The 23,682-nt window shown below is 54.3% G+C and overlaps 1 protein-coding gene across 4 annotated transcripts in view; it reads right to left on the reverse strand.

Annotated features, from left to right (window-relative positions):
* The window catches only part of ANKRD11 (ankyrin repeat domain 11), a 159,185-nt gene that overhangs the window by 39,977 nt on the left and 95,526 nt on the right, over positions 1-23,682 (reverse strand). For all 4 annotated transcript variants that reach the window (XM_087738833.1, XM_087738829.1, XM_087738830.1 and 1 more), the window contains one exon: positions 851-995. In XM_087738833.1, the coding sequence (XP_087594959.1) occupies positions 851-937 (87 nt within the window). In that variant the 5' untranslated portion in view covers positions 938-995. The remainder of the gene's footprint in view (positions 1-850; positions 996-23,682) is intronic.

The raw sequence follows: 23,682 nt of genomic DNA on the forward strand, positions 1-23,682 counted from the left end.
CCTCAGCTCCCGGAGCCGGGCAGAAACTCCTCGGGGAATGCTGAGGAACTGGAGCAAGGAGGTGAAAGGAAAGCGGACGATATTTGTTTCCATAGCAGAATACACTAGATGTAGCTTTTAGTTTTTATTTAAAGGTAACATTTGTACATAGCTTTCCACACAACTATTTACTGGAAACTAGCCATACTGAGAAGGATGGAAAAAACCTGAATGAGAGGAGGCAGAGCTTAAGTCTGGAGCAAAATGAGAATCTGAGAACGAAGAGGAGAAGTATGAACTTATTTATGCTTAAACTCAGATTTCACCTCAGTAACCTCACCTCAAGCCCAGTCAAAACCTAAAGACTTCAAATAAAACCCCAGAAGCAGGCACTTCAGCAGAGCATCTCGCACACCGAGTCCTGGTCAGGCCCCACTCAGAGCCCAGACTTCGGGGTGAAGCAAGACCAGCCGAGTCTGACACAGCCCCGGCATTTACAGCCAGAGGAGGAGGAGAAGCTCCTCCCTCGCACAGCACGCACTTGCAAGATCACTGCATTACTTGGTCCTTCCACAGCTTACTGCAGAAAGCCTTAAAAATGCACAGTACTTGCAGAAGAGAATCTTGCAAAGCAGCCCCCCATTGCTTGGCCGAGTCGGGTCGACGCGGCCGCAGCACTTCCCGGCAGGCATTGCAGCCACCGAGAAATAAAGCGGCCCCCATCAGCCGGCAGAGTGCCAACACACAGATTTGATTCCAGTGCTAACAGCCCCCAGCAACCTCCTGCCACACGAAATACTGCCACGGCTTGAAGACATCAGGCATAAGGGGCAGCATCCCTAAAGGAAGGCAAGTGAACCAAACACGCTACCTTTTTCCCCGTTTGTTTCTCCACCATGTCGTTGCTGAGAGAGAAATCTTCTGGCTGTGGTGTTTTAGAACACCCACCCTTGGGCATCGTTCTGCCTTCCTTACTTGATCTTCATTTATGCTGCCATCGCCTCATCATCAACCGTCTGTTTAGAGAGAGGAAAAGAGAAGTTAGACATCTCAAAAGGATCTTTCCACTGAGGGGAAGAAAGGCAAGACACTTCCCATGGGAATAAACCCCCACCGAACTCTTGAATGGCAACACCAGGATGGCAGAGCACCTCCAAATGCTGCGCACCGCAGACCAGAGCGGGCAAAACCGCTGCCGGCTTCTGCCACCTTCCGCACGGGAAGCAAGCCGGGACCTGCAGGTGCAGACACGACCTGTTTCACGTGCGAGGGATAGCCTAAAATGGATCATGGCCAGAGAGCAATATCCCTCCTGTTCTTCATCTACAGCACCACTGCAAGCCTACACAAAGCTTCGTGCAGCTACAGCTCCGTCCAGAGCGCGGGGACACGGGGATGGACCCTCCGGGTACGCATCTGGGGCAGGGACAGCCCCGCTCCCCCAGTTTGTCACGCTGAATTCCCAGGCACTCGCAGTACCAACACGCACATTGCTGAATTACAAAACCTACTCATAAAATGCACTTTTTGAACACGTCACCGCTATGAGACGAGAGCAGAAACCGCCGAGGGGGCACGGCAGAGCGGTTTGCCACGGGCTCCTCGCCCCGGCACTGGCGCTGCCGCCGCGGCTTGGCCTAGGTAAGACAATTTGGAGAACAACAAAGCGCTCCCTGCTCCCGCCATGTGTTGCCTGGTTACAGGGCTGAAAAGACAACTGACATCTGAAATACAGCGAAGCATGAGCTGCAACAGGGATCAGAAATACCGGCTGAAGCCAAGGCAAGCAAGGCCTTTTTAGGTGAACAAAAATATCTCCTCTCCCGAGACCAGAGGCTAAAAAGCATCCGTGCAACAGTATATCTCCGAGAAGTGACCCACATCAATCCCTACAGCAAAGGTCTCATTGTACTTACGCTGAAACGGCATAAACGGGCACCATTTGAAAACTCTTTCCCCAGCTAATTGCCACCTGACAACACTACACATTGCACCCATTAACTTCTTATAATAGCGGCTGGGTTTCTGCAGAGCTACAATTGCAGGAAATTGTCCAGGAACAAAGTCATGCAGCGCTCCATCACAAGATGGGAATTCTGTGGGCGGGGAGAGAGAAAGAAAACAGAGGGGAGAGGAGAAGAGCCAAACCCTCCCGCCCGCTCGGGGCCGGGGGACGGAGCAGCACGGACCTTGAACCGCGTCCCGGGCAGCACCGGGAGAGCCCGGCACCATCGCGCCGGTGCTGGGTCCCTGCGCCCGCGGCGGCCGGGGCAGGACGGGGGGTTAAAGGCTGGAGGAGCACAAGTACGGTGCTTTCATCAACCTCGTATTTTAGAAGTTCCCTGGAAATCCCTTCATAATTTACATGTTTCATTTACGTTTCAGAGGCTTTAGGGCCCTTTGGGTTGGTTTGCATTTGGTTGGTTTTTTTTTTTTCTTTAAAAAGTGATTCAGAGGCCCCAGCCCAGCCCTGCAGCAGCAGAAATTCCCAGACCAAAGCACCGGGCACAGACAGCACTAAGACATCCCGGCGCTGGCATTTTCAGGAGGAGACTGTGCTTTCCAAGGCGGCTAATCCTCTGCCCTAACTCCTTCGCCCGGGCTACGGGAGGACAGCTACCCGTGTTTACGAACGGAGGCTTTGGGGACTGAGGCCTCTTCGTGTCCCCCTGCTTGATGCGAGGACAAGTTGCCATGTTGAGTTTTGGGACCCCCAGCCAGGAGCCCCATCCCTTTCCTTTCGGATGCGAGAGCAGGAAAGGATCTGAATTGGAAAAGACACGAGCAGGCTGATCAGCCCTCCTCATCGCGGCAGCTGAGAAGCAAAAACGGGGGGAAAGTGCAGAAAATTCAGTACACCAACCCGGCACGTCCATAAAGAGAAAATGGAAAATCTTCTGTTAGAGCGAGGGAACAACTGCACTAATCCGCGTCTCTAAATTTCTGCTCTTCATCATTTGAAGGGCCTGCAGCCCAGCACAAGTGCCAAAGTTCAAGCACCACAAGGGCTGACTGAAAACAGCACCTTAAAAAGGCAGCTCAGCCGTCCTCGGGCACGCTCGGCGCCGGCAGAGGGAGGCTGGAGCTGGCAAAACCCGAAGCCAAGAGCAAGCAGCCCTGGCCCCCCTGCTCCCACGCACCCAGCCAGGGGCTCACCGGCTGACGCGACGTCACGTTTCACAGCAGCCTGGCTCTCCTGGCGCTGGTGATGCCCCACCGAAGGCATCGCTCCGGAGCCCGAGGTCTCCCCTCGACGCTGCACGTCGACGAGGTCCCAAGCACTGCAATTGCTTCCTCTAGAAGCAGCTTCAGCCATTTACAGCCTCAAGAACCTCACTCTGTCAGCCATCGTTAACCAATTTGTGAAGTTTTAAGAATTTTTTCCCCTCGGTTTCGCCTACTGGTGCTCATTAAGGTGCAGATAAAGGAAAAATGAGCGAGTGCCTGAGCATGCGGCTGGGAGGAGGCAGGAGCCTGCGGGAGCACTGGGTCAGCGGGGAGGACACGGAGTCGGCCACTTGAACATCTAAGAAGTGGAAATTCAGATGGCGTGCCAGGCAACGGAAATTTATTTGCACTTCGCAAAGGATATTACACCCAAGCGGCTTCAGTTATGCCGGTCATGAGCACAGGGACCAGCACGGCCGGGACCAGGGCATGCACTGCTCCTGACCACGAAGAGCCAAAAATGAAAAAGCCGTCGTTTGCAGTGCCTCACGAGAACTGTTTCATGGCCCGCACGCTGTCAATTTATTCTGGAAAAAATTCTGCCCACTCCCGAGGTCTTTGTGGCTGTTTGTAACCGGGGTAGGTACCTATTCACGTGGAGCTTCGAAAACCTGTTTAACTGAGAAAAGGCCAGACGGATGCCAGATTAATTCTGCACCCCTTCTGTTCATCTAGCTGACTCATTACACTTGGAAAGCTGGCTGCCTCTCCATGTAAACAGAGCACTGGCCTGTTTAACAGCTTGGAGGGAGTATTACATTTGCACAACAATTACCAACAACGCTCACAGCCTTCGTTTCATTTTTAAGCACGTTTAATAAGAGTCAGAGGGGAGGTACAAATTCCCAGTTTGGAAGAGCTAGCTATCCCCAGCTCGCGGGAGCGACGGCGGAGCGTTTCAAAGTCGCACATCTCAGGCTGCAGAATTACAATTTGGCTTCAATCCTTCCTCATCTGGGAGCTGGACATGCCACCCCCTTTCCACGACACCCCTCTCAACCTCACCTCCCTACCGGGAGACGATCGTCACCCTTCCTATTTTGTAAACAATTAACTAAGCTCCTTGAACTAGATGATTACGTCTGCTGCACAATAAAAAGTGGGAGACCGAGTGAGCTCAACAGAATATAATCCCTCGCACTGCTCCGGGAAAACAAAGGAGCTGTTTACCTCTGGCCAGCGGCCAGCCCCGGCTGCGCGCGCCGCCGTCCCCACGCACACCAGCCCCTCGGCCTGGCCGGCGGCATCGCCCCGCGGCCGGCAAGGCGCGGGTCCCACGCCTCTCCCCTGGGAAAGCAGCTACGGAGAGGGGGAGTCTGCCCTGGGACTCGGCCAGCCTGGATGTGGCAGCTCCCACCAGTTCGGGATGGCCGGCCCCAGCCAGCGGCCCCGGTTGCAGGCAGGGAAGGCCACGGTGGTCCCAGCTCCCGGAGTATCGCACGCACGACTTTGCCTGCAGGGAGAAAGCTGGAAAAGCGGACACGACACCCAGTCTGGTCACCCAGGGGCTGGCAGATGGGAGGGTCAGGGCCCCCGCGGCACCCCCGAGCACCCGGAGGGTGGAGAAACAGGACTGTCGGGAGCACGACCAGGAGCGGGGCTGGAGCTGTGCCCAGCGAGGCCGGCTGGGAACGGCAGGGCTCTGCAGAGCCAGCCCTGGCCATGCACGCACACAGCATCCTCTCCTCTCCCCTTGCTGGGGCGAGGAACCAGCCGAAAATGTTGTTTGGTTGTTGGTTTGTTTTTTGTTGTTTTTTTTTTTAATTTCGCCCAGGGCATGCCAAGCCAAAGCCACACACTGAGACCAAACATTTCTGTGGAAGACCTCAAAAGGCAATGGTCCCAAAAGGGATGGGAAGGGAAGGGGGGGGCAGTCATCTGTCCCTCCGAGCTGCAGGAGGAGGAGGAGAGTGCTGCCGGCTGCGGGCTCCATGCTCGGCCCCGTTGGGCTGGCTGGGAGGCAGCATGGGACCAGTTGCACCAGTCAGCCAGGACTGGGCTCCCGGTGAAGGTGACGGGGAAATCGGGACGGGCACAGATGTACACAGCCGGAGCCCGCGCTCAGCCCCAGCCAGCCGACGCCACCACCATGCCTGCCGGGAGAGGAGATTCCTCGTTAACACACCCAACGGACCCGGCGTACATTTAAACCCCTGTCCCTACCCCTCCTGCCTTCACGGCCACAGCGAGCAACATCCCTATCTGTGACAAGAGAAAACGCCAACACCACTGAAGTCCTCAAAGACTTTCAAGATGTATATCCAAGGCGGAGCGACAGCTTTCCCTAGCTCTGCCTGCACGGCAGGCTGCCCGTCCCGTCCTGCCCTCCTGCGGCTCCCCGCACAAGCGCCCGCACAGCTCGCTCTGCCCGCGGCCCAGCCAGGCCCCTGCCATCTCTCTCTGAAGCCACAACAAATGAGCTCATGCCCGAGATCTCTGCATTGAAGCCTGCCCATACCCCGCCAGCCTGGAGGAAAAAAAAGATTGTGCAGACTTCTTTAAATGCCAGACAATAAGAAGAAAGCTGGCTGGAGGCTCTTACCCATTACGAAAAACTCAAATGCAAGGACGGCAATTAGAGGCGCAGACGTTATTTGTACAAATCCAACACATTTGTTTGGTCTGAAAAGGTTGGAATATGAACAAGGCCCCTCGAAACATGGAAATTTTAAAACCTCGGGCTCCTTTTGAGGACTCTGTCCCAGAAAAACAGGTGTCCTCAAATCTTTGAAAATTGCGTTAAAATAACAACGCACATAGATCACGTCCAAAATTTGATCCCCCCACCCTTAGCACTGGAAAACGTGGGGAGAAAAACAAAAGTCGAGGACTTTCAACATGCTGAATTGTGCCCTTCTCCATCCCGCTGCTGCTACCTTCCCCGAGATGTTTGCCACCCCAGCAAAGCCCATCTCTGAGCTGCGCGGTACGGTGGCACCTCCTGAGCCCGCACTAAAATCGCGGTGTAGGTCACTAACGGGCCGCCTGTTCGAAAAAGCCCCCGTCGCGCCTTCGACCCAGCGCTGCCCACGGGCATCTCGTTTAATGCCGCCTTACCGACGTGCTCCCAGCATCAAAGACCTGCTCTCCACCAGCTTTTCCTCTACCTGTTAGGCCTACGCAACTCATGATTAGCACCTAAAATCGCCTGTGCGCACCGGCGGGACGCGCACTTTGAGGAACAAGGAACAATCGTTCTTTGTGCTCCGGAGGAGTAAAGTCCATCTTTTTCCACGGTGGGTACGTAAGCCCAGGAGCAGTGGGAGGCCTGCAAGCCAGCCGTGCAAACACAGGTGCGTTTCATTCCGCAGCCTCACCGCGGGTAATCGCAAAGATTAGCTATTAATACGATACTGCAGCACGAGGCGCTAATTCTTACAGTCAGGACCGAAACAAGGAAAATCGAGAGATCTCTGCATTTCCCTGCTCTGAACGCAGCCGGCTGGAACGTGCGCCCGCCTGCTGCCACATCTGGGGTTACCCCAGTTTCACAGCTCCGTCGTGCCCTCACCTTCAACTCAACATCTCCTTTCTTTACCCTGGGGACCTCGCTATCTCTTCGTTCCTGGATTTTGAAGGTGGATGTCGCTCTTTATCAGGAGTTCTTCTAGATGAAACATCTTTCTTCACCTCTTTGCATGGCTTCTCCTCTCCTCTTCTCAAAATCAGTCCCCGGTCCCCACAATAACCGCCCTTTCTTCCGCCGTTCACAAATGTTTATTCCGCCTTAACCCGCAGTGCTTCCTGACCTCCTGATGTGCCTGTAACTCCTCGCATCTGCATGGATTTGCACAGGGCTCGGGCAAGGCTCGCTTGCTTTCTCAAATACACGCCAGCCGAGCAGACTTAGCAACACGAATTAAGTCAGCTATCAGTATTTCAAACAGCCGTGAAACAGATGCCCCTTCCCGGTATTTGTTAGGACCTGCAGAAAATAACGCAACGGCGAAGCTCAGCCTGCCGAGCGGCTTGTGCGTGTGGACGCGCACCCACGTCTTCAAGGACCGCGGTCAAGATGATGCTCAAGATCTCGCCGGGCACCAGAAAAGTCCAACCCCTCAACGGTTCTCCGGCAATGAGTCGCTACATGAAACCATCCCTGCTAACGGGTTACACTCAAACCACAACCCCCTACACGTGGAACCTGCCAGTGCCATTTCCTGCCCCGGCATCGGAAGACCGGGCGATGGTCTCAAATTATGACAACTCTGAAGTTTTTCTGTTCCACTAAATGTTGCTATTTAACAAGATTATATTTGGAAATTTCTGCCCGACTACCCTGTGATTCAGAATACTCCAGCTGGGACCGTTCTCAGGATACACAAAGTCCGAAATAAAAGCGAGCCCTGACAGTGCCCTGAAACCACGAGCAGCCACTCTGCCTGTGTGGTTTCTCCGGGAGCAGTTTTTCCCACAAACCCTTCCCTCAATTATCTATCTGCAGCTGCCTCTTGATTGCTACATCTCTGGATGCCCCTGATTATCTGGTTTCTGGCCAAGGTTACAAAACTGTTTTTTTCAGCCGGTCCTCTGCGCTGCGGTCTGGGAGCAGGATCAGCTGCGATGAGGAAACCTTTGGAGCGGCGGGCGCGTTACAGGAAGGCTGGAGCAGCGTACGGCCCTGCCGCACCGCCGTTAGTCAGGGTGGAAGAGCCAATTACGATGCCGTTGGCCTCCCGGTGCAATGGCAGGATGGCTCCGGATCACCGGCTCAGACCCAAACCTGCCAGAGAGGGAGGACTCCGCGCTTTGCCCATCTCCTCTCTGCTTCGCACAGAAACCCATCGGGCTTCAACCAGGGAAGAGCTGCAACCACGTCTGCCAACGCAGTCATCTACCGGACTTCTTGCCCATCAGCCTCCTTAAAACAGCGGTGAACTCCGCACAGATATTCCCACTGCTGCTGCTGCATATGGGAGGAAAAATATTTCCCTAATTAATCCCAAGGACTTACACAAAGCAATACCGCGCACCTACAGAGTGACAGGCAACGCCAACTTTAAGCAGACCGCAGTGTATTGCATGTCACATGCGTGTAAGAGGAAAAAATGCAGCCCAAACTATGCTGCACGCAGAAAACAGAAAAGAAATGCGTGTGCTGAGAGGTGCGAGGCGTGCAAAGCCTTCACCCACAGCTCACCGCGACGTGAGCAGGGCGAGCCTCCGCGGCACACGCAGTTCACGCAATGTGCCGAGAGCCTGTCCTGAAGGTCCCACCAGCGGGGAAAGACGGGGATTCCCCAGGGCTGCTTTATTCTGGCAAAATTTGAACGCCACAAATCTGCGCAACCCGCTGCGTTCCCAGGGCGGTTTGGGGAGCCGGGCTCTGGCCCCGCCGTGCCCAGCAGGGAGCTGCGGCTGCGGCTCGCTGCGGTTTGCTCTGCTAAGTGCAGCTCAAGGGCTTCGTGAGCATCCGCCAAGCCCCAAAAACGAGCTGGGCCCGATTTTCAAGACTAAGAAGCACGTTAGCACAGACAATTCCTGACCATCGCTGTCCTTGATTTGATGCCGACTAAATCGCAGCGAACGCAAGGGCAACAGATGAAGCAGCAGCGACTGACGGTGCCCTGGCAGCGACCTGCGTCACCTACCCCCCCGTCCCGGCGGCAGCCCGGGGACCCGGGCGCAGGAGGCTGGCAGGGTCTGCTGGCACGCTCCGCTCTGTCCCCGGCCGGGCTGAGGCTGCTCCGCGCTCCCCACCTGCACACTTTCCATCTTCCCATTCCTGGCACTGGTGACTTGTCCCAAGGGGAGGCCGCGGGGCGAACACCATTCCTACAGAAAGCTCGTGTCGGCTCCTGCAAGCCCCATCTGCTGTTTAGCCGCAGAAAGGGAAGGCTCAGGAAGGTAACAGAAAGCAGAATGTGTTTGTGCTTTATTTTCAGCCGTCTAAATTAGCACAGGCGCCTCCGTTACGTGGCTAAATCACCAATAACTTTGTGCCTTGTTCGCCTCCAGGAACGCGGTCTCTGCGCTGACGTAAGGCAGCTGGGCCAGGACGCAGCAGGCAGATTTTACCAGCGAACTGAGACCCGCTCCTGTGAGTCTGCGCTGCTTTAATTAAATAACTACTACATGTTCCCAGCGTATCTCTCTGTATATACATACGTACATGCACGCACATGCACGGACAAGCACACACACGTGTATAATGTCCATACACACCGCAGTAAAAGCCCAAACGAGACTTTTGCTCCAGTCCTGTCCAATTCTCTGCGTTACGTGCTTCAAAGGCTAAGACAAAGACCAGCTTTTACTACAAAGAAACCTACGTGACTTAAACAAGCCCTCAAACCCGAGAGGAGACGATGCCCAAGCGTGTTAATTACACGGGAAAGAAAGGAACCAAAAATATTTTGCAAAAGGTGCCACGGCCATTGCAACAGGATCCTTCAAGTCGAGGAGACCCTCAGTTCGGAGGTCTGCTACGCCCATCCTCACGCAGCACGGGCTGCGCGGACGCCTGCTACGCCCTCATGAAAAGCCTGCTCCGGCCTCGGTGGATTTGAACAAATGCTTCGGGATGTCCGCGATGTCGCAACAGCCAAGGAACATCTTCTCCCAGCTGCGAGCATGAAAAACCATGGTAATCTCAGCAAAACATTTTTCTTCCTCCCCATTCTTGCACAATTCTTCCTGGTTTCCCTCTCCCTGTCTCGGCGTCCTCGTGCCCACTGCAAACATGCAAAGCTTCCTCCAGGCGTGGGAACCTCAGGAATATTTTGGTGCATTTAGGAGCGAGTACTAGGCGACAGAACAAATCTCACACATCACCACTTTCCAGGCAGGGGCCCTGAAGGCATCAGGCTTTGGGGAAAAAGCACGCACAGAACTTTACTGATTTACTCTTATTTGGGGTCTGCAAAGCCAGGAGTTTCGTTTTGGCCATCTGCCTCTTTCTCTGTTTCAGTGGGTTCAAGACCGATGTTTTACCTACATACAAACCACCTTGCAGCAAAACTGGTATTTGTTGCAGCTTTTAAATGACACGGCAAGAACTGAATAGAGATGGACATTAAAAAAAATCCACAAACCCAGAAAAACCCAGAACCATTAAGTATCATTCCAGCAGAGAAGGGAACACCCCAAAAGCTTGGATGCTCTGATTTTCCGAACTAACCGGAAGACTTTGGTTATATGGGGCTCACATTAGAAGTGCCACATTAGCCTTGCAAACCTCCTGTTAACACATCGCTCAATGGTTTATTCACCCCCCAATCCTGGAAACACACAGGCAGGATAACACCCCCGCCCCAGCGTTGGTGAGAACCTGCCTTCGAGCTGCACTGACGGTGCCAGGACGCCGCAGAGGCTTCACGCGTGGGACCTCTGACACCGGGCTTTGGAAAACCAGCCTCCTAAACCCCAAAACACCACAGCAGGAGATCCACATCCTGAGAATATCCAAGGCACCTAAGCTAGCTTCTGCTCCAAAGGAGTTTCCTTCTCCAGTGACAAACGCAGGGCCGTAAGCAGGCAGATCTCCCACCTTCAGCACTTGCAGGCATCACCGCCTGCCCCGAGGCGCAGCAGCCGCATCCACCGCCACCACCAAAACCCGGTGGAGGACAACGCATCAAAGCTGCAAACCCATCGTGCTCCCAGCGAAACACCAAACTCATGTGAGATTCTCCCTCAAGATATGGAAAAAATGGATTCATAGCTCACATTAAACTGGGAACTCTGCAAGCATGAAAGGAACTGGGAGCGGGGGAAGTCTAGGCCACGCAAAGTTTGTTTTCTGCCAGGGCAGCGCTGAGACGGGGAAGCCTTTCTTGCGAACACACCATGCATCACGGAGCAAGCACGGCACGAAGCCAGCGCCGGGCAACAACTGGGCTACAGAGGGGGAAAGGCTCCTGCCGGGGCACGGGCAGGGAGGGAAGGGGAGCGAGCGCTGCGGAGGTCTGCTGCCCACATTTCGCATGCGGTGCTGCGCTCGGAGCCGGCTCTGCGCGCGGTTTTGAACTGCTAATGCTTCCTCCCAGCCACCGCCGCTCCCCCTTCCCAGCAAAACTGTCGCCACACTTTCCCTACGACTTAAAAAGACGCCGCGGCTCCCCGAGCCCCAACACGCTAATAAGAACAGTGGATTTCCCAGATTATTTCAGCCCGAGCTGGAAGCAGAGCTCCATCTGTAGCTGCGCGTCTGCTGACGACAGACCACCGCCACGCTGCTATTTAACAAGCTGTACGACAGGGAAAAAGCTTGCTGTGGCTTCTGTGGGGCTCTGCATGCTGCAACCAACGCGGGGAAGAAAACGAAGCTTGAGTTTCTCCGAGCAAACCACATGCCCTCTGCCGCAGGCTGCCAGGCATACGGGGAGAAGCACCTTGCCCGTTACCTTCGTGACTTCTGCTCGTCTTGTTTCAGAAGCCAAATTCCCCGTCTGGTTTTCCCATTCCTGGTCCAACGAGCGGTGCCTCTGCTGCCGCGGGTGCTGGCAGGGTCCCTGCCCGTGGCCGCGCCGATGCCAGGAGGCTCACGCCTGGCTCAGCACGCTGCCAAGGACCCCGGCCACAAACACCTAAGAACAAAGCGGCCATCCTCTTCCAGGGGATGGCAGGAAAGGTTTGGGCACACCACAGTCCTGCTGCTGGTTTGCCAAGAATCAAATCAAGGTTAATTCTCCACAGACCTGCAACCCCCCTCTCCCTCCATCTCCATCTCTCAAATTACAGTGCTTTTGAAGGTGATCTATTGTATATAAAGACATAGGAATGCATTTACCAAAGCGAGTATGTTCTTGTATAGGGGAAATTCAATTTTCTCTACAAAGCTATTGTTGAATGTGTCATCAGAGCGGGAGTGATGGAAAGCTGTAAAAACGGGCCTGCTTTAACAGATTGATTCTGTAAGGACGTGGGCCCCCACCCTTCAGAAAAACCTGAGAGCCCCTCCTGACTTTAGGCCTAATTAAGTTACACGTACACGAGGCCTCTTGTAAGACAATTTGTTACAAAGCTACTGCCTAAACGCTCGCTGAAAACCAAGCCAAGTTAAGAATATCCGGAGCTGCGTTTCGGCAGCTGACCAGACACGTGCCGTGTCGGGAACGATGAGGCTCTGCAGATGTCCCTGTCCCACGGCACATCCCCACCGCGGCTCGCCCAGGAGCCCGAGCATCTTCAAAAAGGCAACGTTCAGACAAAACATATGTGTGGCAAGTTGGGGGAAAAAAAAAACCAACAGATTCTCTGCCGCCTCCTTGTCTTCCTTAAAAAAGAAAGGTCTGTCTCCCAGCTGCGTGCTGGATTCGCCTGCCTCCCCCGGGCTGAGGAGCCCAATCTGACAGCATGACACTCGGTAGCAAAATTTGGAGAAGGGAGGGATCAAAGTCAGGCTTATTGACTCCAGGGGGAAAAAAGAGAAGCCACAAGTGAAAGGTAGCCTCTGGCAGAAGAGCAGCCCAAAGCCAGTCTGCAGATAGATCAAAATCACACATGAAGGGACCCGTAGAGCCAAGCCTTGGAGCGTAAATCATTAGGATACAGGTAGGAATGGTCCAACCGGAGCGGTACTATTTATACCTGGTCCCCCAGGTCTGCACCAGGCTGACGTGGCTGGCACCTGGCAGGCCGCCCACGTGCTCTCATCAGGATCACAGCAGGCAAAGGAGACATTTTCGGTCCTCCCGGTAAGACTGCACCAAGCACCGCACCACCTGCGAACGACAGCCTGGAGGGGCGAGTACAACCAGCTTCTCTCTCTGTGATCTGGGCACTAAACCTCCTCACAAGCCGGGATGTAACCCCGGGCTGCATGGCGGTACCCAGCCCGGCACACAGCCGTGCCGAGCCCGCTCCCACCTGCGCCGGGAGGCGGATGCCTGCCGGGACACCGGCGGAGGGCTTGGCCCTGGGAGGCCTCGAGAGCAGGACAGGAGCATCGGGCTTTGACAGTCTTGGTGCTTCGTGCTCTTGGCTCGGTCCGTTACCGCACATACCTGTGCAGTGAATTAGGGCGCAGAAAATGGCTCAACCAGGTCTATGCCTGCAAACCGCTTTTACCCCCTGGCCAAGCACAACGGCAAGGTAGACGGAAAACGCCAAGAGCTGCAGCTCCCACCCTCCGCACGGTGAAGCCCTGCCAGCTCCCCGGAGCTTCCCACGGACCACGCAGCCTTACCGGCAAGCTCCTAACGGAGAACAGCCCCGCAGAGCCCGGCCAGCTCTGAGGACCGCTGCCCAGCGCTCCCAGAAAACCCTGTGCTTTGCGTACCGCAAAGCTCAAGCTGGAGGATATGGGACTCGTTACTTAAAGACAAGGGTACGATATGACACCTGAGTTCACCAGCGGGCTCCTCGGCTGCCCGAGCGGCAGTATCGTGAGCTCCACCATCTGCAGGAGCAACGCTGGAATTTCAGGGCTTCGCTTGGCTGTTTACCTGTTTAACCCATTGGCATCAGCAAGTTAAACGCTCTGCATTGGAAAGGGGTTTTACAGCCTGCACGCTCCGTGCTGGCTTTGGAGAGAGCGTTTCTCATGGCTGGGTACATCCCATCTCCCCTCCGAGCTCTGTTTACCCACGATAGCAGCCCGCTCTCCCGGCTGTGCAAACACCGGCCCTGGGAGCCACCGGCACCCGCGCAGTATCGTGGCAACGTGGCCGAAGCCAGCTTTGCAAACTCACAAAGTGTGCAAATTAATTTCATTATCCGCTCTTGCACATCATGAGGAGGGAAAACAAATAACCTGCCTGAAAGTACATTCTAGTAATTATTAACACGGCATAAGTTAACCCCAGGGGAGTGGGAGGAAAGACTGGCCAGAGAGGAGAGCCTGGCACTCGCCTGTTCGCTAGAGCATACAGCACGTCAGTACTTTTTAAATATAAAATCCAGCCTTATGCCGCATTTTGTTCCCTGTTTAGCCCAAGGATTCTTCATTTGCTTGGCTGAACCTACACACTCTCCCAAACGTTTACCAAGTAGAACTGACCGTTCAAATATTTCACCAGCAAAGCTCTTCGCTTCCATTTGCTCTTGCTCTGACGTCTCTCGTCCCCCCACAAATGCTCCGGAGGCGCCCACCCCTTCGGCAGAGCCGTCAGGATTGTACACGAACCCTTCTTTGGCGATGACTAAAGTCCAGGTATGCACTGAGTGTTCTGGTTGCTATTTTATTTTAGATGAAAAACATCCTTCAGCTCAGCAGCGATGCTGGTCTGCACCAGTAATCTCCCTCCTCCCCGCACACAGGAGAGCAAAAACTGAGATTTAATACCCTGCAGCACACAATAATTTAATCTAGCGCTGTAAATCTGGATTACGCGACCCCTTCCCCATACCGACAGGCACAAAACCCACATCGCAGCAAAATATGTGCTTATGGAGCTGCAATTTTTACTTGTGGAATTCATGCAATTACCTTAATTCTTAGAAATCCTAGTAGCTCCTATATCACCCGCGACAAAATGGCTATAGATGACAACGAACCCACAGCTCTACCACAACAGAAAGTACTCCTGAACGCTGCAGCGCGCACAGCTCCTTTGCCGGGGGCCGAGGAGATCCCTCCCTGCCCGGTCCTGCTGCCTCCCCGCAACAGGGCACTTGGAAAATACCTTCCGAGGCGGCCAGTTTGGGGGGATTTAGCTTCATCGTGGAAAACTGAGGGGATCTCAGCTTGGAGGAGAGCATAGCAGACCACTAGAAACCTACAGCAGGGCTGTGGCAGAGCTCCAGCAAATCTTAAAGCGTTATTAGTAAGCCATTAAGCGGCACTGTCAAGACGGATAGGCTTCAAGATTACTTTACAAGGCAGTTGTCAGGGATTTCAGGATGCACTGGTTGCTGCAGCAGCTCAATTTTCACTTTAAAAAGACTGTTGTGTGAGCATTGTTTTATAAGGGATCTCACAGTAGTAAGCCAAGATGTTTTTCAAGGTAGCTAACGTAACCACGTTTTAAAACCCTTCCTGGCATCCGCCTGAAGTGCCTGCACGCACGCACGCCCTGCCAGTGCCGGGGTTCGAACCAAATTAGTCAGAGCCCGGTTTGGATGCAGTTCCTGTACAAACCTGTTCCTACAGGAGCGTTCCGCTCCCTGCAGACACAGACTCGGGACGGAGCGGCCCGACCCTGGGAGCACAGGTACACGCCGCAGCCATAAGCCCGAAACGGGCTCTTCTGCCCCGTGCCCTGGCACGGCCTCCCTCCCTGCCCGGCTGCTCGGCACTGCCGGAGACGCCGGTCACCAAAGCACGGCAGTCCGTACACTCCGGTCCTCCCTTCCCTTGTATTATTTTTGGAAGGAAAGAGCAGGCTGCATATCTACAATCCTTGAAATGAACTCCCCAGCGGTTCCAAAAGCTTTTTGCTCGCCATGTTCTTGAGAATATCAATATAAATAGATCCGCACAGAAATTCTTTCATGTTCTTCTAATGGCTAACGGGCTCAGTGTGCTGCTCTGCAAGCCAGATTACCCTGAAGAGCTCGGGAGCCCGGTGACCTTCAAGGGCTTCCCCAGCCTGCCTTCTCCTCCCGCCCCACCGGAGACCACCAACGAGCGAGGAGAAGCAGCGGCTCAGCGTGGGACCTGCGCGCTCCATGCGTACGGGACCTATGTGCTCCATGCGTACAGGACCTGCGCGCTCCATGCATACGGGACCTGCGCGCTCCATGCGTACGGGACCTATGTGCTCCATTTGTATCAAATCACCGTATCTCACTGCCCGGGTATATAGGCAGAGGTCTCCAATGACCGAATCCAAAGGTATTTTCATGTCCCCCTCTATTTCCAAGCTGTTTCTATATGACCCATACGCTGTCACAACCTATTTTCACTACGTTAAATAAAAGGGCAAGGACTTGAAGTCAAGTCCCCCATTCCTTTGGCGTTAGCTTTCTGGCTTTGTGTTTTATTTTCTCCTTTCTCCCTCTCCCCTCGGACCTCCCGAAGCAGATTTCCCATTACTTCTCTGCACCTCCCCACCCCGCCGGACCCGTAAGTGGCCATATGGTTTTACAAGAACAGCTTTAACCAGCACATTTAATCCAGCTTGCTTTTTTTTTCCTTGCCTTTTTTTTTTTAAATCAGCAGTACAGTTTTCCATATTCTCAGTCAACGTGGAACCAAAGATCATCCACAATACTATTTCCACTCTCTTCCATTTTAAAGGAACAATAAACATTTCACAGAGCGCAGAGGCAAGACCCTTATGCCACGAAGAGGGCAATTTTCTGACGTTCTAATATTATAAAGCACCTGGTTTTAGTTCTGATGGGCCATAATACATCGGCCATGAACATGTGTGTGCGCAGGGAATGCTGCAGGCCCGGAGCTGGAAGCAGGCTCCCCGACCTTCCAGCCGGCTTGCCGCAGCCACGCTGGATGGACCGGAGTCGCTGGGTTCACCCGGCTGGTTTTCTTCCCCATCCTTATTCTTTTGCATCTTTAGCACGTGCTTAAGCTGAGTTTTGTCCTCATTTTAGTGCAAGTTAAACATGCTGCTGCTGCCATCAGCCTAAGGGTGTGAGTCACAACCGAGGCTGCCTATGAAGCAATTTATTTAAAATTCAAGGAAAAACGTTAACGCCTCAGCACTGTATGGGTAAAGTCTCTCTCTACCCCAATCGCACGGAATTGCAGCAGCTCATCGGCTGGGGTAGGTGCGCTCCGAGCCATCAGAGACCCAGCAGCCGGAGCTGGGAAACACCTCCAGCCCTGCCCGTTCCCAGCAGCTCCCACAGCCTGGCCAGCAGCACACGGACTGGTGTGCCCCCCAACCCCACCTTCCGTGCAACGACAGCCAGGGAAACGTTTCCATGAAGTCCAAGAGATGAACGGCAAGGACAACTCTAAGGGCAATCACCCCACAACGTGCTCTGACACGCAGTTCCTTCCCAAGCGGTCAGGGCAGGCTCAGGTTCGGAGTTGAACGTAGCCCCTGTGTAGAAATTATACCTGGCAATGTTTTATAAAAAACGGTATTATTTATTTGTTTTAGCAAACCCTAAAACTCTTCGCTACTCTGAAATTTTCTGGTTCCGAGCTCCACAGGCTTTACATTTTTTTCAGTGCTAAATTCTCCCATACAATTGCATGCAGGAAAAAAAAAAAAAAAGACAGGACATGTTGTCATGCTTTCTCTACTGCTCACCTCTGATGGCTCCCCTGTAAATCTGTCTCCATGAAGAAGCCTTAAAAACTTTAAAAAAATCATCTTGCTGCAGAGTTAAGTTTGCTGATCCCAGTGAGCGGGAGCACAGGCTGCAAACAGCGCCATGCCTCCTAGCACGGGTTGGACCCACGTTATTTACTTATTCATTTGAGGTGAGGACACGACCCAAGCCATCTCTCACTCATCTCCTTTAACCTGCACGTGCCTCCTGCGGCCTCGCGTCCCCTGCTCCGCGCGTCTACCGGAGTCCCTGCCCGGGGACCTCACTGTGATATTCAATTCCTATCGCAACGCTCCAAGTTCTCAATAGGCTTTTCAGCCTTTCTAATGACTTGCTATCCTATTTTCTTAACGATTCTCTGCTTTCCAGTGAAATAGCGGTTTGCATTTTTTCATGAAACATCGCTACGGCTCCTTCCTGCTTCCCATCGGCCATTCCAATGTAACTGCTCACTACCAAGTGGATCCAGGAATTTATCCGTCTTTAAAACATTTTTGCAAATTTTGACATCCAGTCCTGCTGCCAGCCCGCTTTCCCCGTGACGCACCTGCGCCGCAGCGCAGCGGGCAGCAACGAGGGGCGGCCGCCTGTGTCGCAGCCAGAACACAAAGCCACTGCCGGGGTCCAGCAGCGGTTCCCTACACCGCGTCCTGGATCAACACCGGATCGATAGGCATCTGGGTGACCGAAATCGCCGTGACCGCTGCCTGCCTCCCATCGGCTCGGCCCCGTGCCGCAGCGGGCACTCAGGGCTTCGCTGGCCGAGCGCTGCTTTTGTCGGAACGGCTGGCTGAAGCCGCCTTTGCTTCCCCTACCACTTGCCATCTCGTTCCATCAAGTGCAATTATTTTCGGGGCTGTGCCCTGAGCTGAGTCGCGGAGGCTGCCCGGGTTGAAAATCCCTCTGCAGTGGAGTTCCTCTGAACTGTGTCAGCTCCTGGGCGGTTTTTTCTCGGCGGCTGGAGAGGCAGGACGGTGACAGCACAGGCCAGTACCACCTCGACACAGCTCCAGACCCTCTGGTACCCCCAGGATTAGCGCACGGACACCATCACGGCCCTGATGCTGACAAGGGCTGCAGCTCAGAAAGGTAGCTCAGTGCGGTGGGACTCGAGGGCCAGGTCTTCAACCCACACTGCCCGGCTAATTTGTCACTTGACAGAGGTCAAACAAGCCTTCACAGAAAACAGCACGAGTGACAAGACTCCTTAAGGCCAGACATCAGCTACAACTGGTTTAAATGCCACTCGCTAACCACCCCGTCCAGCGGCACTCCGCTGCTGGCTGCCGCGCCGCACCGCACCAGGAGCCGCTGGAGATGGGCCTCGGGAGCCTCCTGTCCCAGCCACGGGGGCCGCTGTGTTTGAGACCCTTCCTGAGGCCATCCCGGGCAGCGGAGCAGCCTCCCGCGCCTCCCGGCACATCGGATCACACGCTCCGGCTACTCCAGGACTGCATCGCTCGGTGGCCACCTCTCCGTGCCGAAGGGGACGGGCCCGATTCATTTCGGTCTCTATAAACCCTTTCACCTCAGAGCCTCATGACTGAGATTGAGAGAGATTAAAAACGGCTTTTGCAACACAAAGCATAGTTGTTTACTTTAGGTACCAACCGGAGGGTGTAAGGACAAACCGTTCGTTTCCCCGACCTCGGTATTTTTTTGCAAGCAGTGGTAGGTCCCAGCCGCCTCCGGCAGCCCTCGCTTCACCCCCCGGCCCTCCCCAGCAGATGCTCTGGGCACCACCGGGTCATTCCCGCAACCTCCGCGCTTTTCTGGGCCCAGAGGTTCATTAATGCCAGAGGCTCCCAGCTCTCTGCGGCCAGATTATCCAGGCTGAGATTATCTGTGGCGCAGGGGCGAGCCAAGCTCAGGGCTGTTAGCCGGGGCACGGCGCTGCACCGGTGCTGCCATGCTGCTCCAGAGCCGGTTCTGACACAGGACCAGGAGATCTGCTTCCACGTAGCGCCCGGCCTCAACTAATAAATCCCGCAGGACCAGAGCTGCTGCATGTGGCACCCACGTGCCTGAGCTGCGGGAGCCGGCAGCACGGCCGACGGGCACGCCGGCAGCTCCAGCGGCACAGGGACATTGCACGAGATACGAGTGCCACGCTGTGCCGGGACGCGCCGGGGCTGACGCTGAGAAGAGGGTTAGGGGCTGCGCCTACGCCACGCACCCAGCGCGTCCCATGATACTGGGCTATACGGGATATTTTGGTATTGGAATCACGGCAAAACGTGGCTATGTTGGCTCTCTGTTAGGACAAATGACGGCAAATCCGGTATCCTCCTCCGGATCGCAGGCTCAACCTTTGGACGAACAAACCAATTCTGCCTGGCTAGAGCCATGCAGAAGACGCTCCCCCGTTACCCATTTTTCCCTACTTCTGCAAGGATTTATGTGAGTCTCTGCTCCCCACTTTGTGATGGATTAATTTACTCTGGCATTAGATCAAAAGGTGTTATCAAAGGAACAAATAGAGAACCATACACTGCTCTCATAAAAGATACAGATATTTCCCAGCGCGTCAGGGCTTTGTTCCAGGCTCTTGATGATGACACTTTGCAAAGGTTGCTATAAATTCTGGGATTTTATGCTTACTTCATGCACAGCCTCTCCTTACAGCTCCTCTGGTACAAGCTGCTGCAAACTCCTCTAACGTGCAATGTTGCCCTGTTCAGCAATGCAGAAACGCCAGCCCAAACACTCTCTCAAGGCCTGGCTGGGGCTGAACAGCAACGATTTGTTGAACGGGCAGGTTTGCGAGCTGGCGTGGGGCGAGGAGAGCGCCGTGGGGCGAGGAGAGCGCCGCGACGCTCGGAAAACCACAGGGAGCACACCTGTGGATGCGGATGGCGAAGGATCCCGACCTTTCTGCTTCTCCCTGAGCCACCCCAGTCCGGACCTTGGGACGACTCCCTCTCCCTGCCCCTCGCCAGATCCTCCTCCAGGCTCTCCCCTGCTCAGGCTCAATCGCTCTGCTTGTAGAATAGGTAAGTTAATGTTTCAGCCTGTGCAGGTCAGTCCAAAGAACCGCCTATTTTCTTACATTTTACATCACACAGCTCTATTACCAGAAGCGCATTTAAAAGCCATTCTAAACTTCAGGCTGGGACAAAACAGCGCCGTTATCGCTCCATCAAAGAAAACATCGGTCGGGTAGTTGCTGAGGTGTCTGTGACGGTCAGTAACGAGGGACGACGTGCACGGACTACAGGAATATATGAAAGGTGGCAAAAATAATCTGCTGCAGGTTAATGCTTAGCTGCAGCTCTTGGGAAGACGAGCAATATCGCACGTAAAGACAGGGGTGCTGTGCAGCGCCGGGGCGGTGAGCCGGGCTTGTCTCGGGGGAGCGAGCGCCTTTCGCTCTCCCCACCAGCCGTCCCCCTGCTCCAGCAGGCCACCCAGATGTAGGAGGCAAGGACCAACCGTCATCGGTAGTGGCTTTTACTTCAAAAAGGACAGGCAAAAATAGCTGTGGACATCGCAGAGAACTGGTCTCCATCTACTGCGATTTTTGCAGATGGTCCACTCTTGCTAAGATGTGAACTGGGAATTTTTTCTTGCTTTCTAAAAACTGATTGAAGAAGGCGTTTATTTTAACACTGGGATGCGCAGGACGGTCTGGCCGTGCAGAAGGAACAACTCAGCACTTTGTGGGAGCGGTACGCGCACAGACACCGAGCAAAACGCATTGATTAGGATGGGGCTTTGCATACTAATTTACATTATAACTGTTCCACCCCCATTGTATCAGGGGCCCTGAATGAAGGCATTGTCTCAGGGCAGAGCATTCTTCATACCAAGCCCCTGCAAATGGGAGCCCTGGTGCTACGTCATAACAAAAACAAAATCTCAGCAGAAGTCCATTAGCATCCAAAGGGCAGGAGCTTGAATGCATCAGAAGAATTCTTTGAAAAGTAAGAGTGAAACGAATGAAATAAAATGCTACTATTAAGTGATACTCATTGTCCAAATTAAACCATCAGAAGCAAAGACCTTGACTCTCAAAACGTATTCAGCACCGCGCATGCTGCAGAGCCCGGGAACGCGGCTATTAAGAATTTTAAGCCCTGGACTTGTCCCAAGTATGGATTATTTGATTTCTTCGTGAGCACTTGATCACATGGAACTATATTTGGATTCCCAGAATAAAAGCTCAAATCTTCAGGAGGGTGTGCGTGGCTAGGCACCCCACACACGTGCAAATCCCCACTTGCACCCACAGCACACAAGACGCAAACCGCAGGAGCTCTTAAATGCCCCAACACAGCAGCGGGTTTAAGACGACGACAGAAGAGAGCCCAGCACTCTTCAAAGAAGGTGGGCTGAAAGCAAGAGAGAAGACTTCTCTAGAAACGGCGAAACGAGGGCAGCGTTTCCCTCTTTCTGCAGATGTCGGGAACGCGACGGGCACAGCAGCACTGATGAGGGCAGACCTCTCCGTTCAGGGAATGCCTGTGCTCCTCCAAAGCAGGGGAGAAACCACCACCAGAACATGCAATGCCATTCTGGAGTTACGAGCTGGTTTGCTGGTTCGTTTATTTAAGGTACAATTCCTAAAACTCTTATATACCAAGATAAACCCTCAGCTATTTGTTGCTTCGTTAGTTTTTCGAGGGCCGCTGCAGATCGCCAGCCCCCAGGAGCTGCGCAGCGGCCCCGACCTCTGCCAGCCAGCTGCGCGAGGAGCCGACGCTGGAAGCTGCTCTCGCGGCTCTGCCGCAGCCGGTCCTCGCCGGGGGTCCTGCGCTCTGCCGCAGCTGAACCCAACCAAAGGGACAGGACGGTGCCTCCCCTGCCCAGGCCCCTGCCTCCCAAAGCCAGCCCACAAAACTCACCTTCTGGGCTTCACAACCTACTCGGCTCCATGTCTGCAACCTACCCGCCCAGCTGCCGTCTCCTTTTCCCAGAGGAGTCGGCGGCCAATTCACACGCCACGTGTACCTGGGGCTCTTCCCCATCCGCCTCCCGGGCCCTCGCTGCTTCCATCCTCTTTTTACCCCTTAGCTCATCCCCGAGCCCGGGGTGGCTACGGGGACGAAGCACAACACGCTCCCATGTACCTGCACGGGCAAGGCTAAGAGGAGCAGCAGGCAGGTCAGCTGCTTGCACTACAATAACACGTCTCAATGCACCATTTAAAAAAAAAAAAAAAAGGCAAAAAAAAAAAGCTCTTTTCTAATTTTACTGAGCCTTCAAGCTCTCGCCTTTGGTGTCAGCCCGCGGCTGGCAGGCAGCCCCGGCAGCGCCCGTCCGGGGCACAGAGCTGAAGAGCAGCTTAGCTGGAGGACGCGGACGCTCTGCCTCTCCTCCCAGCAAGCCGCCGCTGTGTCGCTGCAAGGTTTCTCAAGCACTTTGTTAGCAGGGGCTGCTTGTGCGAGGGAAGAAGAACATCCAAGCAGCAAACTCCAAGTGAGTAACTCGGGCCGGCCTGACCAAGCCCGCCAACTTTCCTTCTGCTTCAGAGCACTTTTTCCTCTGGAGAGTTATGAGATGCGCTCTAGCTCCTGCAGCTCACACCAAGTTTCGGTCTAGAAAGCGTTTTCCCGCGGTATACCGTACGCACGCTGCCATTCCTACGTCACAACGAAGTGAGGGCTGACCTCTACGTTTCACAGCATTATGGGACCGGCGGGTCACGAACCGTACGGATCCGAGCTGCTCGATACAGGCAGCCCCTTGGGAAGCCGTTTGCTCTGCCAGAAGCCGAGGTGGGCAGACAGAGCCGGGCGCGCTCGAAGGGTGCTGTGCTGTGCTGAGAGAGGGCAAAGCACAAGCACCCTGTTGAAAAGGCGTCGGATAAGCACCAGTCCTCCCGCTGCTTTTGTGCACGTTAGCCCGGCCCCAGGACGGCAGAAGCAAAGTCACCCAAACGTCACTTTCAAATTTTTAATGTCATTCTTGCAAAAGGAGAGCCCAGCAAAAAAAAAAAAATCCCCTTGAAATGAACCCTAGAAAATTAGAAGGTTGGGAAAGTGTGAAAGTTTTATATAAACAGTGCAATTTAGTAGTCAAGGCCTCCTGGAAATACGGTTGTATTAGAAAATTGCTACATCACCGCAGCGTTTCCCATACCACGCTCCAGCACAGAATATTTCACTTAGTTTCTTTTCTACATCACTTCATGAACCCTACATGTGGACATTTCCAAACAATGCCGCCGCGGTGCCCCGACACACAGGATCTGCATATCAATGTCCCCCCGGCCCCTTCAACTCCGCAGAGAAAGGCCGTAATCTGGGTTTTGTTCCCATCTGGGTTTTGTTCCCGGCCTCCCGGCCCCATGGAGCGGGAGCCGGGTTGTGCAACCTCTATTCACCCTCCCCGGGCCCTGGGAACATC

This window comes from Nipponia nippon, unplaced genomic scaffold (assembly GCF_047370975.1).
Source record: "Nipponia nippon isolate SJK-2023a ecotype South Korea unplaced genomic scaffold, ASM4737097v1 scaffold_7, whole genome shotgun sequence".
Taxonomy (NCBI): Eukaryota; Metazoa; Chordata; class Aves; order Pelecaniformes; family Threskiornithidae; genus Nipponia; species Nipponia nippon.